The sequence below is a fragment of the Narcine bancroftii genome, chromosome 1 (assembly GCF_036971445.1).
Source record: "Narcine bancroftii isolate sNarBan1 chromosome 1, sNarBan1.hap1, whole genome shotgun sequence".
In the NCBI taxonomy this organism is placed as follows: Eukaryota; Metazoa; Chordata; class Chondrichthyes; order Torpediniformes; family Narcinidae; genus Narcine; species Narcine bancroftii.
The window spans coordinates 356,423,396-356,440,459 of NC_091469.1; the positions used below are offsets into that span (position 1 = coordinate 356,423,396).

The 17,064-nt window shown below is 38.5% G+C and overlaps 1 protein-coding gene across 2 annotated transcripts in view; it reads left to right on the forward strand.

The window, feature by feature from the left end:
- The window catches only part of LOC138749915 (ATP-binding cassette sub-family A member 13-like), a 288,645-nt gene that overhangs the window by 223,003 nt on the left and 48,578 nt on the right, over nucleotides 1-17,064 (forward strand). For both annotated transcript variants that reach the window (XM_069911960.1, XM_069911968.1), the window contains exons 42-45: nucleotides 2,035-2,284; nucleotides 5,977-6,066; nucleotides 8,457-8,538; nucleotides 14,807-14,934. In XM_069911960.1, the coding sequence (XP_069768061.1) occupies nucleotides 2,035-2,284; nucleotides 5,977-6,066; nucleotides 8,457-8,538; nucleotides 14,807-14,934 (550 nt within the window). The remainder of the gene's footprint in view (nucleotides 1-2,034; nucleotides 2,285-5,976; nucleotides 6,067-8,456; nucleotides 8,539-14,806; nucleotides 14,935-17,064) is intronic.

Genomic DNA, 17,064 nt, shown 5'->3' on the forward strand with positions numbered 1-17,064 from the left:
TAGGCTTGAAGGACCAAATGGCCTACCCCTGCACCTATTTTCTATGTTTCTATGCTTCTCTGTTTAATGACAAGATGCCACAGTGGTGTGTATTAATGGAAATGTATGGATATGATACGAAGAATATGAAAAGTCTTTGAACTGTTTTCTTTTGTTTAAATATTTATAGTGAATAAAGTTTATTTTTGAAAAAAATAAATGAGTGGGCCATAGTTGGGGGTGGCCAGGAATTTAAGCCATGTGAAAATCTTCAATTGGAAATGATGAGCCAAGTGGTTGTAACATTAAATAAACATAATTACAGTTCCAGGGGTAAAACACGGGATTCTGTTGACACTGTGGTTAAGGGCTCAAGCCCCAAACACTGGTAATGTATCTTTACCTTTGTTCCATAAAGGCATTTGTGTGTTTTTTCACTAGTTACAGTTCAAGTTTGTTTCTGGCATGTGAATCTCACATTTTGGACCACAGTATTTTTCCGTGAGCTATGTAAGGTAAAACATCATGAGATGGGAATGTGTAAGGAGTTACCCTGTACAGGGCTGTAACAAGATGTGAATGCATCCTTGTACTTACAAGATAAGAGAGACATTGATGGATTGAGAGGCAGGAAGCTAGCAGGGAAAGGATAGCAACAGTTTTAGTCATTGGACAAGTAATGATATGATGATGTTCTAAGCACGTATCCAAGGGTATAAAAAATCACCATTTTGCTGATAACGGCAGAATGCATTCTCCGACTAACATGGTTAGTTGCAAGTGTTACAATCCGGTAATAAAGAACAAAGAACCCTGATTTCGACTCAGTCTGGTGTTTGTCTCACTCATTCATGAACAAAGCAGACCTAACAGCTACTTGCCAGTTTCTGACTGTGGGGAAAATTTTCATGTGATAAGATGACCCACCATGACTTGTATCATCACAGTTTAATCTTAAATAAACTCCCAATTATTTAGTTTATCATACAATCTCTGACCACCTTCTGTGTCTCACTTACTCACCATAGGCTGTGAGTTGTTTTTTAAAAAAAAAGTAGCAACTTTTCCCAGGGCGATGATGTCAATGCCTTCATCAGCCACTCTAAATTGACTTGGCTGCTCTTCTACTGAATATGTGGGAGCCCTGGATATATAGGATAAAATTATGAAGAATTTGCTTTCAAGAACTTTCAAGCAAGTTATTTGTTATATAATATTTCTGGGATCTCTCTGTGCCACCTCCAAGATCAGTAGCCCTTTAGTGTTCTAGGGTCTCTGATCTTCTACCCATTCATTTCAGGGTCTTTGGCTCTCTCTTCATTGCACCATCTCCTTCAAACTGTTTGTATCCCCATAATCTCTGGCCTATCTTTTCACTGCACATAAAGTTGTTGAACACCTTTTCCACCAATCCAAGGGTTCTGGATTTGTTGCTGTCTACTTTTGGGTCCTCTGATTATCCATTCTACTCACTTTTCCAATCCACTGCACTAATGAAAAGTAGCTATCCTTGAGGAACATTTGACGACTCTTGGAATGTACTCCTTGGAGTTCAGAGGATTGAGGGGGAACCTCATGGAAGCATTTCGAATGTTGAAAGGCTTGGACACAATAGATGTGGCAAAGTTGTTTCCCATGGCAGAGGAGACGAGGACAAGCACAACTTCAGAAATGAAGTGCACCCACTTTAAACAGAGGGATTCTTCAGCCAAAGAATGCTGAACCTCTGGAATTCGCTGCCATGTGCAGCTGTGGAGGCCAGGTTGTTAGGTGTATTTAGTGCAGAGACTGGTAAGTATGTGAATAGACAGGGTATCAAAGGTTATGGGAAGAAGGCAGGGGAGTGGGAGAATGGATCAGCTCATGATGAATGGCAGAGTGGACTCAATGGGCCAAATGGCTTACTTGTGCTCCTATGTCTTATGGTCTTTATCAACTTTGTCTTATATCTACAACTCAGTTACAATGTTTTTAGCAATTTTTCATCCCACACATTTGACTCTTATTCATCATACATTGGTCTTAAGTACAATGTTTTTTTTTCCCCACATTAAGGTGTACCATTTGCTGAAGACCCACGCGTGACTGGCATAAGTCTGATTTTTAAACAGATGGCAGCTCTGATGATTAAACGGTTTCATCATGCCCGGAGGGATTGGAAAGGAGCCATTGCCACCTTGCTGCTTCCTGTCCTCCTTCTCATTTTAGCAATGGCTCTATTCAGTGTGAATCCTTTATCTGCCGAATACCCTTCACGAAGAATGTCACCCGATATATATCAGGATTCAAATATTACCTTCTTCAGGTAAAATGGGCAGAAAATTTACTTCAGTCCTGGTTATGAGTAAGTGCTAAACCAGCCTGGTGTTCAATGAATATAGTCACTTCTGGGCAACAATAAAATGTGCAGAGAATCTTGCTTGTTGTGCTTTTAAGTTTACCAAAGTACAGTGAGAAAGTTAATTTGCGAGCAATCCACTTGGTCAATGCATACAGAGTATCATACAAACGGAATGGAGTACATGGAGAGAGAAAGAGAGAGTGATCAGTTAGAGCAGAGGAAAATCAATGTTATTTTACAAGTAGAGATTCATTCAGAAACCGTCCTTGAATCTAGTGATGCTTAATCTCTTTTCAATGTCTTTTTTATTGGATTTTTATAATAATTAAAGTACAATGAAGAAAAGGGAACAAAACTGAAAATATAATATCTTATATGTGTATATATATCTAGATAAAATTTCAAACAGTATACACTCGGTCATCTGTCTACTGCACTAGGAGTAGAAAGACATTAAAAAAATATAAAAAAAGAAAAACCCTACCTAATCTATTCTATTAAAAAAAAACTAAACAAAAAAAATCTGGGCATCTTATTCTGAGGGTTACATATATTTTGCAGCTTTTGATTCGTACTGTGAATCAAAAAAGCAAAGATAAGACTATCTCATCTGGAAGAATGAGTACATCTAATCACATTAAAAAACATTTACATCAAATGAAAATAAGGCATAAAAGATCGCCATGTATCTTCAAATTTCATAGAAGAATCAAATACATTATATCTAATTTTTTCTTAACTTAAGCAGGGCATAATATGAGAGAACCACTGCTGGGAGTCTAGAGTCTTTTCATTTGAGTAAAATGGCTCTTCTGGACATCAATGTAGAGAAGGCAGAAAAACTCCCTATGTCTGGTTAATAACCCCAAAAAGAGCAGTTATTAGTTTGAGTTGTAGTTTCATCTGAAATACAGTTGAAAACATATTAAAAATTTTTTCCAATAGATTTCTAAAGATGGATAAGACTAAAACATATGTACCAATGTGGCAATATCAGATTTGCATCTGTCACAAGTAGGGTTAATATTAGAAAAGATACAAGCCATCTTATATTTGGACATGTGAACATGATGTACCACTTTGAACTGGATTAATATTCACCAGTTTAAAAAGTCTTGCAAGTTCCAATTCCAAAGCTTTTTTAATCTTATCGTGAAGTACTGGATGTAATTTTAATACTCTATCATATATAATTCCAATTAATCCTTTTTGAGAAGGATTCATTTTAAAAATATTATCAACTAGATCTGATAATATGGTATTTAAGAAATTTCTAATCTGTACAATCTAAAAAAATGAATATTTGGGAAGTCATATTTACTTGCCATCTGTTCAAAAGACATTAAACAACCTTCCTTAATTAAATTTTCCGAAGAAATTATACCTTTGATTTTCCATAAAGAGAAAGATTGATCAATTATTGATAGTAAAAAAAAAAAATTATGAGAGATAGCACTAGATAAAACAGTCCTGAATTTCTTCAAGATGGGAGGAGGGAAAATCGAATGTGGCCAGGGTGGGATGAGTCTTTTAATATGTTGGTTCCTTTTCTGAGGAAGTGTAGATGGAGGTGAAGGGCAGTTTATTTGAGCTCATAGGCTTGGGTATGTATGTCACATGCATTGGATAAAAAATCAATTAACTTTTTAAAAAAATAATCAAGATATTGGAAGTTGAGCAAATATTTTAAGTAGCAGAAATCCACAATCCACATACCATTCTGAACAAATCACAGCAGGCATTGCTCTAATAAATTTTCAGAATTTTGAAAGAAGTTTTCCATTGCACTGTCAAAACTAAGAGTGCAGAAGGGAGATAGCCAGTATAATGTAGACAGGATATGTATGGGGGATTAGACCATGGCCAGTGGGGGATTGCTGAACCAGGGAGGGGTGAAGGATGGCAGACAGTGACAGTTGATTGGTAGGAGCCAGACAAGGGCAGTGAGAGGCATGAGAGAAAAAAAAGATTGTAGTGAGGTGATAAGTGGAGAAAAAGGGTGTAGTAGTTTAAATCTGATGTGAAAGTGATGTTAGAGAAGAGCTGGTAGGGAAGGACAGATGGAACCGAGTGGACCTGAAAAGGGGAGATGGAATGGGGGAAGAATCCTGCCCTGTAGGGGAAATGCGGGTTAAAATGGATAGAACCACGGAGGGAAGGAAATGAGAATGGGTGGAGATCTGGGGGATGAGGAAGGAGATATAATGGGGTAACAGGAAGGGAAATGACCTTTGTTGTATCCATAAATGTTATTTGGCTCAGTAATCCAACTGCCATATCTACAGTAAGTTAATACTATTTTCCTGATACTAAGAAATTTGAGAAATGTTTTGTGAGAAGTTAACTGGAATACTTGTTTTGCTTGTTCTCAATGATGAATAGTGGTTGTCATTAGATCATTTGCACCATATTGCTTCATTGTTTCATGGATGGATTTAGTCTTTGAAAAAATGGTACCATCTTGTTATAATTTTCTATATTCCTATATAGCCCATGAACAGTAACCAAATGGATATGCAAAAGGTTAACTGGCATTTACAGCATTGTGTAAATAGAGGCACAGTTGAAAGTAAACCAATAGAACACAATGTTTTGATTCACTAGTGTGAAATCCTATTGTATAGACATATGTTTACAATGTGTATGTATATATATATATTATATATGTGTGTGTGTGTGTGTGTGTGTGTGTATACATATATGTATACATGTATATATATATACATATATATATGTGTGTGTATATATATGTGTATACATATGTATATGAGAAAGCAAAGCCTATTATTGACAATCTTCAGGAAGTTCCATGAGTGCCATGATTTGCTGACCAAGTTAATTTTATGTCATTACTAGATTCCATGCTATTGTTGGTTTCCTCTGATAGCACCATTAATGTGTTATTATGCTTGCATGTATTTGGGCTAAGTAAGTTTAATAAGGAGACTAGAGAGGTAAGAATCCAAGTAAAAGACAATGTTTTGATTGTAAACACACAGTTTTGTCATTTTGTTGCAGCTGACTGCAAAGTCCATCCATTAATTATGAAAGTAATTATTCAACTATAAGTATCTGAATGGATGTGCCTCATACTGTGGCTAATGATTAGTATACCCTGTGGCGGCCCATAACCGTGGAGATTGGGCCGACACATCGTGCGGTAATAAACAGTGGCATAACTCATTAATGCGACTCCTAACATAGTGAACTGGTGCAGTTGGAAGCTAACAGAGCAACACCAGGTTGGGGAAGAAGGGGATTCATATGCAAGAATGTTCCTGTGGGAATCCCGTTTTTGTTATTCATGCGACTGATGTCAACCAATCAACCATACGGAGGGAATTCCAGCTGTATAAAAGGAGCATTTCCAGCCTTAATAAAACCAAAGATCAACTTCCCACACTGCGAGTGTGTGTGTGTTTCTTCATGGCAGACGGCTACAACCCATTATTTTATTTTATGTTGGCTTTTAAATATTAGTGCTGTGCATTGAAAAATAACAGAAATATGGGATATTAGTTTCCTATTTAAAAAAAAGATGAATCCTGTGTATTTTAACTAATTCATATAAATCAATAGGTCAGAATATTGAAAAGCCCTGTCTCACTGTATTTATTCAACATGCAAACTAACCCTGGCCTTTTGACTCTGAATAGTTCTGGGAAGATGGACTTCAAAAACCTGACGAATATGTTGCTCGAATCTTTGAAAATGAATGAACCCTGCACTGGCCAAGCCTCCAATCGGTAGGTAAACCCTGTGATACTCACTTTTTAATAATTTTATGTTCATTTTCACTCAAGGATTGAAGTGCCAAGAAGTAGAATTTCTTTCACTGGGGCAACAGCACACAGAAAGTCAGCAAAATATTTGAACATTTGGGACAGGTTGGATGTTCGCAATAAAAAAATACTCAAATCACCCCAGTTTTATTGGAGGTGCAATGGAGGAAGGGTGTTCGAGCAATCATCAAGGTTGTATAAAAAGGGTCTATCGTTCAACTATTTGAATGAGTTTGACTGCCTTAGGTTTTATTCTTTAACATTGGCCAGGTGGGAGAGCAGCTAGCTAACGATGGGTTAATACTGTTGACTTTCTCACCATTGGAAAAAGTGTTCTCCACCCCACTGCCCCCAACTTCCTGCCCCTATACACTAAAAGTGCAGCCAGAGTCCCCTCCAAAATTGGCAGTATGATTATGCACCATGATGAAAGAAGTGAGAATACTGATTCAAATATTAAGAATTAGTACTATGGTTGCATATTGCTGCCTTTCTAAACATTGTTTAAGTTAACATTAGAATTTACCATGAGTGAAGTCGCATAATGACCAATTCCAGATCTTTTTAAGACATTTCAATAATTTGATCAGGCATATCTGGAATGATTCATGCTTGTACCCTCTATGAAATTTCCACATTAAACACTTATAGAATTACACAATTTCTGGTGCAACACTCTAATTGAAACATTTGGGAAAAATGACTCTGTTTACCCAAGAATGGGCATCCTCAGATCAACCATGATTTAATACTAGAAGCAATACTGGATTAGGATCACATCATGTGTACTTGTCTTCTATTCTTTGGACATAGCCAATGAGAAAACAACACATCTCCCAATCTTGCTTCCAGCATCCTCCCATTCATATTTCCTTCACATCTCCCTTCTCCCTGCAATTAATCCTGAACTCCTGAAGCTCAGATTTTGAACCTGTGGCTCTCTGACTGACTGAGACCACACCAGTCACTTTCAGTTCTCACTCCATAATTAGTTTAGTTGCCTGAACTAGCATTATCTTCACAACTCACCTGATCATTGCCTGTTCTTCTCTTCCCACCTTGGCCTCTATCTTTCTAAAAGACAACTGTCCTCCATCAGCTAATTATTTTCATTATCCTTCAGTTGCCAGTTCTCTCTTTTCACTGAATTCCACTGGCATGGTGGTCTCTATGATTCCTGAGTTTAGTCAGTGAGGACAACATGTGGAAGCTCACAAAAGTGATTACCTTTCGCTTCAAAAATCATGTAATGGTTACTCCCATAAACCTGCCTTAGCATTCTTCTATCCTGATATTTGCCACATATGATGGATACTTTATTGATCACTGCTCTATTGAAGAGATCACTAGAAGCTCTACAACAAACTGGGGGGGGGGGGAAATGAGCTGTTTTTCTTGACTCCTAAAAGTGCAGCCGTTCATGAGGACTCATGCCGTTACAGTTATCTCGCTGGCTGAGTCCTGTAAATGCTCTTTGTGCACTGTATGTACTGTTCTTCAGAAGGCTATTCATATTTCTATGCCTCTTGGAACAGCTCTAACTCTTCCATTACCATTACATACATTCATTCTTTCCAGGCATTCCCTAGTACTAAATGAATGTCACTTCTATAGTAGTGTGAACATTTGCAAACTGCTTTGTGAGGTCAGAACTAAGAGGACAGGTGAATGAATGCAGGAATTATGATCTCTAAAGCCCATTATTCTTGAATCAGGGTGACATTTAACAAGGGAGCCCCTGAACATTGTTTTGAATTGAATCTAATGTGCTTCACAGTTTTTGAGCTTTTAAAATAGCATTTAGGAATTGCTAACCCTATTTGAAAGCCAAAGAAAGTGTAACAATTTCCAGATGAACTTTGTATTAACTAAAGAAGCTAGTTTTTTAATTCTTCAAGCTGGAAAAGTTAAGGGAGGAAGCAATATAAGTGTTTATGTCAAGTTATGATGGAGAAGATGCAGACTGTTTCTATTACACAAAGGAAAAATGGTAGGGGAAACTAAATGCATTTGAATTTCTCTTCACGCTTCTGAACAAGAAATGGGATATCAGCTTCTGAGTAAGGAGCAAAAGAGGATTAAATGTATTCTTTTTATAGCAATTGAAAATAAAAAAAAACCTCCAGATCTCAGAAATCTGAATTGAAAACAGAAAATGCTGAAAATACTGAGCAGGTTAGATAACTTGTGTGGGAGAAAGAGGCAGAGTGAATTTTTCAGGTCAATAACCCTTCATCAGAACTCTTGACTGATGTAGCAAAGAAATGTACAAGAAAATTGAAAAGTTAATTTTTTTTGGTGCTCTTATTTGATTTTTTTTTGAAAATGACTTAATGTGGTTTCCTTATTCATAGGGACAATCCTTATTGCTGGTCGAATGGTCCTTTGGAACCAGAATATTCTGTGGATAATTGTTACTGTGAAGATAGTTATCAGGTAGTAATCAAATTAATCTTCATTATTTTCTGATGTACATGTATGATATTAATTAAATAAATCAATCAAGCAAGTTAGTAGAGGAACGTGCATTTAATTTCACTATATTCTTATGGGTAATGCATTGTAAAGTTGCAGAAATGTTATTAGTGGTTTAGACTTGAAGTTGTCATTTTTTTAGAAATGAGAGTGCCTTAAAATCAATGAGAAGATTTAAAACCAACTCAGTAATAAATGGAGAACAAGAATTGAAAGGGATAAATGACAAGAAGCTGATGTACAAGCTGTATGGAATTGAGATCCTCAAAAAACAGAAATGTGGAGGTTGCTTAGTGGCCACTTGCTTGGGTTCTGAACAGATTTGTCCCCACTGAGACAGGGAAAAGATGGTAAGGTAAAGGAACAATGGTAACAAAAGAGGTGGAACATTTGTGTAAGAGAAAGTTCAGGGGAAATGTCAAAGGCAAATTTTTTTTATACAGAGTGGTTGAGTACCCAGAATGGTTGATGATTGAGGCTGATACAATAAAGGACATTTAAAACACTCTTTAATTGGCACTTTTATGCGAGAAAAATGGAGGATTATGACTGTGAGGGAGGGGTTAGATTAATCATGGCGTAGGTTTATATATGTTGGCACAGTATCATGTGTTGAAGGGCCTTTTACATGCTGTATTCTATTTTCTATGTGAAAATCAATTTCTGTGTTAGCAGATAATGGAACTTGTATAAAGACAAGCAAGGGTTAGACATTTCAAAATAATGTTACTGTAATAATGGACAGGGTACAGAGTTATATGGACTGACAGATAGGATCAGAATTTTTTGTAGAAATCATTTTGGAGAATTGCATTTCAATTTATAATATATCTTTGAGAATGAAGATCTAATTAGTGCTCCATTCTAAAGAATGGAACACTAATTTGAAATTCAACCATTTGATAAAAGGAACACAATATAAATCAGCACAGGTTTTTTTGGCTCAAAGCATGTTTAACTCGATAACTTAAGAAAGGACTATTGAATAAATAACACGTGGTTTTAACGTGGTCAGTGAAATCAGCCTTAATATAATTGTTCCAAGGATATATATTTTTCTACTAAGAGTGAATTTAAATTCGAGCTTTCTGATGACTTAATGTTTAAAGCACTTTTTAAAAAAAAAGAAGTATCCTTTTTTTTCCATTTTAATTAGCAACATTATTACTCCATATTTATGTCCCAGTTTGAGGCAGTTAGTGTCTGCTTAAGAAAGGCCCGAAGCTGGGCCTCATACTTGTAGCAAGAACCAACACTCACAAAAACTTCAGCTTTACCAAGAACAAGTTTTCTGGCCTTTTATATTTGATTTGTTTACTGTTTCATTGAAATTTCATGGGGTAATTTCACATAAATTCTTTTCAGTTTGATCTGGTTGTCTTATTAGATAAAAGCTAATGTTTATGCTAACATAATGAACTGTAACAGTGTCCATGTTATATTTCATTTGACATGTTTCATTGAGGCCATATAAAAATGAAATGACCAATAGGCCCTATGAACTCCAAGCTATAAACCTTTCATGAAAGGGAAGGTGGAGGTTATATGTGCAAACTAGTCCCATGGTCTTTGACCAGAAAATAACAAAACAAAAAGCATGGAATGGAATTGTCTCCGTTTCATCTTTCAGCTAGTGATTCATAATTTTGCAGCCCATCACCCTGCCCCTCTTGGAATTTTGAAGGAGCAAATGTTAAAATTGAGACTTACTGCAGCCATTTTCAATAGCTATAGATAAGGATAAAAGCAGAAGAAATGGGAAAGTACTTAACTGGAGAAGTGATAATTGTGATAGGATGAGGCAGGAACTTGCAAGGGTAAACTGGAAACAAATGTTCAAGGGTGAAAACACAGAACTAATGTGGAGGAGGTTTAGGGGTTGGGTTCAGAATAAGTTTGTCCCATGGAACAGGGGAAATAGTAGGAAAAGGGAACCATAGTTGACGAAGCAAGTGAGGCAGCTAGTCAAGAGGAAGAAGGAAGCATACATTAAATATAGGAAGCAGGAAACAGAAAGGGTTCATGAGAAGTATATGGTAGCCAGGAAGGAGCTTAAGAAAGGACTTAGGAGAACTTGAAGGGGGAATGAAAAGACCTTGGCATATAGGATTAAGGAGACTATCAAGGCGTTCTATGCATACGTGAAGAACAGAAGGTTGACAAGAATGAAGCTGGGGCCACTAAAGGATAAAGCAGGCAACATGTGCCTGGAGGAGGATGTGCAGGTCCTAAATGAATTCTTTGCTTCAGAATTCTCAAAAGAAAAATACCTTGATCAGGGTAAGGTTGGAATATAACAGGCTTGTATGCTGTATAATGCAGAGATTAGGAAGAGTAAGTGTCGGATATTCTTAAAAAGATCAAGATTGATAAGTCCCAGGGGCCAAATACTATATACCTCATGTTGCTGAAGTAAATGTGAAGAAGATTCTTAAGGATAGGATCTATGAGCATTTGGAGAAATACAGTCTACTCAAGGATAGCCAGCATGACTTTGTGAAGGAAAGGTCATGCTCCGTGAGTCTAAATGAATTTTCTGAGGAGGTAACAAAAGAAATCAATGAGGATAGGGTGGTAAATGTAGTCTATATGGACTTTTGCAAGACATTTGACAAGGTACCCCAAGAAAGATTCATCAAGAAAGTCATGAGACATGGGATCCATGGAATCTTGGCTGTGTGGATAAAAAAATTGGCTTGCAGGTAGAAAGCAGAGAATAGTAGTGGTATTCTACCTGGAGGTCAGTGATTAGTGGCTAGTGAATAAGGATCTGTTCTGGGACCCTTGCTTTTGTGATTTTTTTTAATGGCCTGGATAAATGGGTCAGTAAATTTGCAGATGATACTAAGGTTAGAGGAGTTGTGGATGGAGCAGAAGTTTGTCAAAGGTTACAAGAAGATATAGACAGGATGCAGAGTTGGGCAGAGAAGTGGCAGGTGGAGTTCAATCTGGATAAGTGTGAAGTGATGCATTTTGGAAGGACAAACCAGAAGGCTGAGTACATGGTTATATTCTTCTTTGGCTTGGCTTCGCGGACGAAGATTTATGGAGGGGGTAAAAAGTCCACGTCAGCTGCAGGCTCGTTTGTGGCTGACAAGTCCGATGCGGGACAGGCAGACACGATTGCAGCGGTTGCAGGGGAAAATTGGTTGGTTGGGGTTGGGTGTTGGGTTTTTCCTCCTTTGCCTTTTGTCAGTGAGGTGGGCTCTGCGGTCTTCTTCAAAGGAGGTTGCTGCCCGCCAAACTGTGAGGCGCCAAGATGCACGGTTTGAGGCGTTATCAGCCCACTGGCGGTGGTCAATGTGGCAGGCACCAAGAGATTTCTTTAGGCAGTCCTTGTACCTTTTCTTTGGTGCACCTCTGTCACGGTGGCCAGTGGAGAGCTCGCCATATAACACGATCTTGGGAAGGCGATGGTCCTCCATTCTGGAGACGTGACCCATCCAGCGCAGCTGGATCTTTAGCAGCGTGGACTCGATGCTGTCGACCTCTGCCATCTCGAGTACTTCGACGTTAGGGATGTAAGCGCTCCAATGGATGTTGAGGATGGAGCGGAGACAACGCTGGTGGAAGCGTTCTAGGAGCCGTAGGTGGTGCCGGTAGAGGACCCATGATTCGGAGCCGAAAAGGAGTGTGGGTATGACAACGGCTCTGTATACACTTATCTTTGTGAGGTTTTTCAGTTGGTTGTTTTTCCAGACTTTTTTGTGTAGTCTTCCAAAGGCGCTATTTGCCTTGGCGAGTCTGTTGTCTATCTCATTGTCGATCCTTGCATCTGATGAAATGGTGCAGCCGAGATAGGTAAACTGGTTGACCGTTTTGAGTTTTGTGTGCCCGATGGAGATGTGGGGGGGCTGGTAATCATGGTGGGGAGCTGGCTGATGGAGGACCTCAGTTTTCTTCAGGCTGACTTCCAGGCCAAACATTTTGGCAGTTTCCGCAAAGCAGGACGTCAAGCGCTGAAGAGCTGGCTCTGAATGGGCAACTAAAGCGGCATCGTCTGCAAAGAGTAGTTCACGGACAAGTTTCTCTTGTGTCTTGGTGTGAGCTTGTTGTTACTTAAAAGTGTGAATGAACAGAGGGACCTTGGGGTCCAAATCCATATATCCCTCAAGGTTGATAGGATAGTTAAGAGGCCTATGGAATACTGAGCTTCATTAATAAGGGGATTGAGTTCAAGAGCAGAGAGGTCATGTTGCAATTCTACAAGTCTCTGGTCAGACCACACTTCGAGTCTTGTGTTCATTTCTGATCAACTCATTATAGGAAGGTCAAGGAAGCTATGGAGAGGGTGCAGGTGAGATTTACCAGGATTTTACATCGATTGGAAAATAAGTCATGAGGTAAGGTTAGCAGAACTGGGACTTTTCTATTTGGAGTGTAGAAGGATGAGAGACTTGATAGAGGTCAACAAGATTATGTGAGGCATAGATAGGGTGGACAGCCAGCACCTGTTTCCCAGGGCAGGAGTAGCAAACACCAGAGGACATATGTACAAAGTGAGGGGAGGGAAGTTTAGCGGAGAAATCAGGGGTAATTTTTTTTTTAATGCAGAGAGTTGTGGGTGCCTGGAATGCCTTGCCAGTGATGGTGGTGGAGTCTGAAATATTACGGGCATTTAATTATTTTTTAGGCACACTGATGGAAGAAAAATAGAGGGTTATGGGGTAGGGAGGGTTTAATACTTTTTTAAAGGAATATACGAGTCGGCATAACATGGAGGACCAAAAGTCCTGTACTGCATGGTAGCATTGTTGTTCGTTATATACATTAATGATCTAGATGATGGGGTGGTGAATTGGATTAGTAAATATGCAGACGATACTAAGATAGGTGGAATAGTGGATAATGAGGAAGGTTTTCAAGGATTGCAGAAGGATTTGGGCTGCTTAGAAAAGTGGGCTGAAAAATGGCAGATAGAATTTAATGCTGATAAGTGTGAGGTGCTTCATTTTGGTAAGAAGAATCAGAACAGGACATACATAGTAAATGGGAGAGCATTGATGAATACAGAAGAGCAGAAGGATTTAGGAGTAACGGTACATCATTCCCTGAAGGTAGAAACTCATGTGAATAGGGTGGTGAAGAAGGCTTTTAGTATGCTGGCCTTTATCAATCATTGCATGGAATATAGGAGTTGGGAAGTGATGTTGAGATTGTATAAGGCGTTGGTGCGGCCTAATTTAGAGTTCTGTGTGCAGTTCTGGTCACCTAATTATAGGAAGGATATAAACAGAGTGGAGAGAGTGCAGAGAAGATTTACCAGAATGTTACCTGGGTTTAAGCATCTAGAGTACAGGGAGAGATTGGGCAGATTAGGTCTTTATTCTTTGGAGCGTAGAAGGTTGAGAGGGGATTTGATAGAGGTATTTAAGATTATGAAAGGGATAGACAGAGTGGATGTGGATAGACTATTTCCGTTAAGAGTAGGAGAGATTGAAACAAGAGGACATGAGTTAAGAATTAAGGGGCAGAGGTTTAGATGTAACATGAGGGGGAACTTCTTTACTCAGAGAGTGGTAGTGGTGTGGAATGAGCTTCCGGGAGAAATAGTGGCGGCAGAGTCAATTTTATTATTTAAGAAAAAGCTGGACAGGTATATGGATGAGAAGAAGGTGGAGGGTTATGGTCATTGTGCAGGTAGGTAGGACTAGAGAGGAGTGTTTTGTTCGGTGCGGACTAGAAGGGCCTAATGGCCTGTTTCTGTGCTGTAATTGTTATGTTATGTTGTTCTATAGATGCGTGACACAGTAAGTGAAGCAGTTCATTCAATTCTATTACAGTGCCAGTGCCTTGAGTTTGAATGCACAGCTCCATACAAGGAGCTTGTCTATTCTCCTCTGACCTGCAGCGGATTTTCTCCAGGTGCTTTGGTTTCCTCCCATGTTCCAAAACATGAGGGGCTGTTGGGTTCATTTAGTGTAATTGGAGCGATACAGCCTTCTAGAATTCTGTATTATTAAAACTGAAAAATGTTTTGATATGTTCTGAATTCCTTCCAAATATAAAATTTCCTGTCAATCATGGTTTTTATTCTTCCTCATTCCACAAGCTTTTTTTGGGGTGGGGGGGGGGGGGGTGGCTTCATCTCATTGTGACTTCATAGTTTATTTTGCTGTATTTTTCCTTAACATTTGTGTACATTGTGCTTTTTGCTTTCATCCACCATGAAGTATCCACTATTCACTGTTGGTAAAAGAATAAAATTCATATTTTATTTTCCTTCCAGAAATGTCCTACAAAAAATATCACAGTGCCCTATTTCATGAATAATGAAGGAAGCTTCCTGTACAATGTCACAGGCTATAACTTGAATGACTATTTACTTTCAACAGAAAATGTCTTTGGAAAAAAAAGGTAAAAGTACATCAGGTCCAATTATCTAATGAGCAATGAAAAAGTCCTAACCTAGAAATTGTGGTTTTTGTTTTATAAAATGAATTGCTGTTTGCTATTGTATCTTTTGCCTGGTAATAGCACACGTTCTGAAATTTGGTATGGGTTCACTTGGATTATAACATTTATCTACAAGAAGCCAAGGAGACATGTGCAAAATATCAAATAGTGTACAGTGCTTATTTTGATGCAATTCCATGATATTGTCCTGACCTCTCATATTAAAGTACATCTGAAACAGATTGTTAAGGTCTGTTCCTTCATTACTATCTCTCCCTGGGTTACTGTCAGGGAGGAGTTATGAATGTTAACCTTGTGAAAGTTGATTTACCCTGTCTTTTGGGTCAATAAGAAGATGGGAGGTAGGAAATGGGTTGATTTGGAACTCAGTTGATTTGTCTTGCACTACTGATTTGAAGGTGGTAATTCAAATTTAGATGTGGACAAAAGAAAATAATAAGGAACATTGTGTAATGGAAAATAATCTTGCATGAAGCTAGAATTGATGTTTAAATTGGTAAACCTTGTAATTAACTGCATTCTACTTCACGTGAGAGCACACGGTACTTTTACTAAAGGCAAAAAATTATGTATTTTCCATTATAGTCAGCCCATCCAAAATAACACCAATATTGGAAACACATCGATAAACCATGGATGTCTGGCCACTGGACACTTTGATCTTCAATGAGGAAGTTTTCAAGGCTCACAGTTTCATCCTTAATAATAAATCAAACCTATTCCCCTCTACCACTACCCTCCTCCAACTAGCAAAACTAGTGCTTATCCAAAACAACTTCTCTATCAACACCTCCCACTTTCTCCAAATCAAATCCATAGCAATGGATACTTGCATGGCCCCTGCCTATGTTTGCCCTTTTGTTGTCTACATGGAATAATCATGTTGGAAACCTACACAGGAAATGTTCCCAACTCTTTCTCCCCTACACTGACGACTACATTGGTACTGTGTCCTATATCCATGATAAGTTTGTCACTTTTATTAACTTTGCCACCAACTCTCATTCTGCCCTCAAATTCACTTGGTCCATCACAGAATCAGAATTTGTTGTCATGAAAATGTCACAAAATGTGTTGTTTTGCAGCAGCGTATCATTGTGCAAGTATTGCTATAAATTATATTCACATCTCTGAAACTTCTCTCCCCTTTCCATAGAACCACAGAACATTACAGCACAGAAACAAGCCCTTTCAGCCCTTCTAGTCTGAGCCAAATCATTTTTTTGCATAGTCCCACTGACCTTTACCCAGTCCATAACCCTCCATACCTGTACTTGTCTATCCATGTACCTGTCCAAATCCTTCAATAGTAAAATTGAGCCTGCATTCACACATCAGCTGGCAGCTTATTCCATGCACCCACGATTCTCCATGTGAAGAAGTTCCCCTTTATGTTTCTCCTAAACCTTTCCCCTTACACCCTTAACCCACATCCTCTGATTTGTACCTCACCTACTCTCAGTGAAAAACCCTACTTATATTTACTCTACCTATCCCCCTCATAATTTTAAAATACCTCTATCAAATCTCCTCTCATTGTTCTGCAGACAAGGGAATAAAGTCCTAACCTTTCCTATAACTCATTTCCTGAAGTCCAGGCAAGATCTTATTAAATATTCTCTGCACTTTCTATCTTATTGATATTTTTCCTGTAGTTAAATGACTAAAGCTGCATACAATACTCCAAGTTCAGGCACTCCAATGTCTTCTACAACTTTAACATAAGATCCCAACTGCTATACTCAATATTTTGAGTTATGAAGGCCAATATGCCAAAAGCTCTTTTTACAATTCTATTCACCTGTGACACCACTTTCATTGAATTATGTATCTGTATTCCCAGGTCCTTCTGTTCTACCACACTCTTCAGTGCCTTACCATTTATCGTATATGTCCTTTTGTGGTTTGTCCTTCCACAATGCCACATTTCACATTTGTCTGCATTAAATTCCATCTGCTATTTTGCAGCCCATTTTTCCAGCTGGTCCAGATCCCTCTGCAAGCTTTGAAAACCTTCCTCGCTGTCCACAACACCTCCAATCTTGGTGTCAGCTGCAAATTTGCTGATCC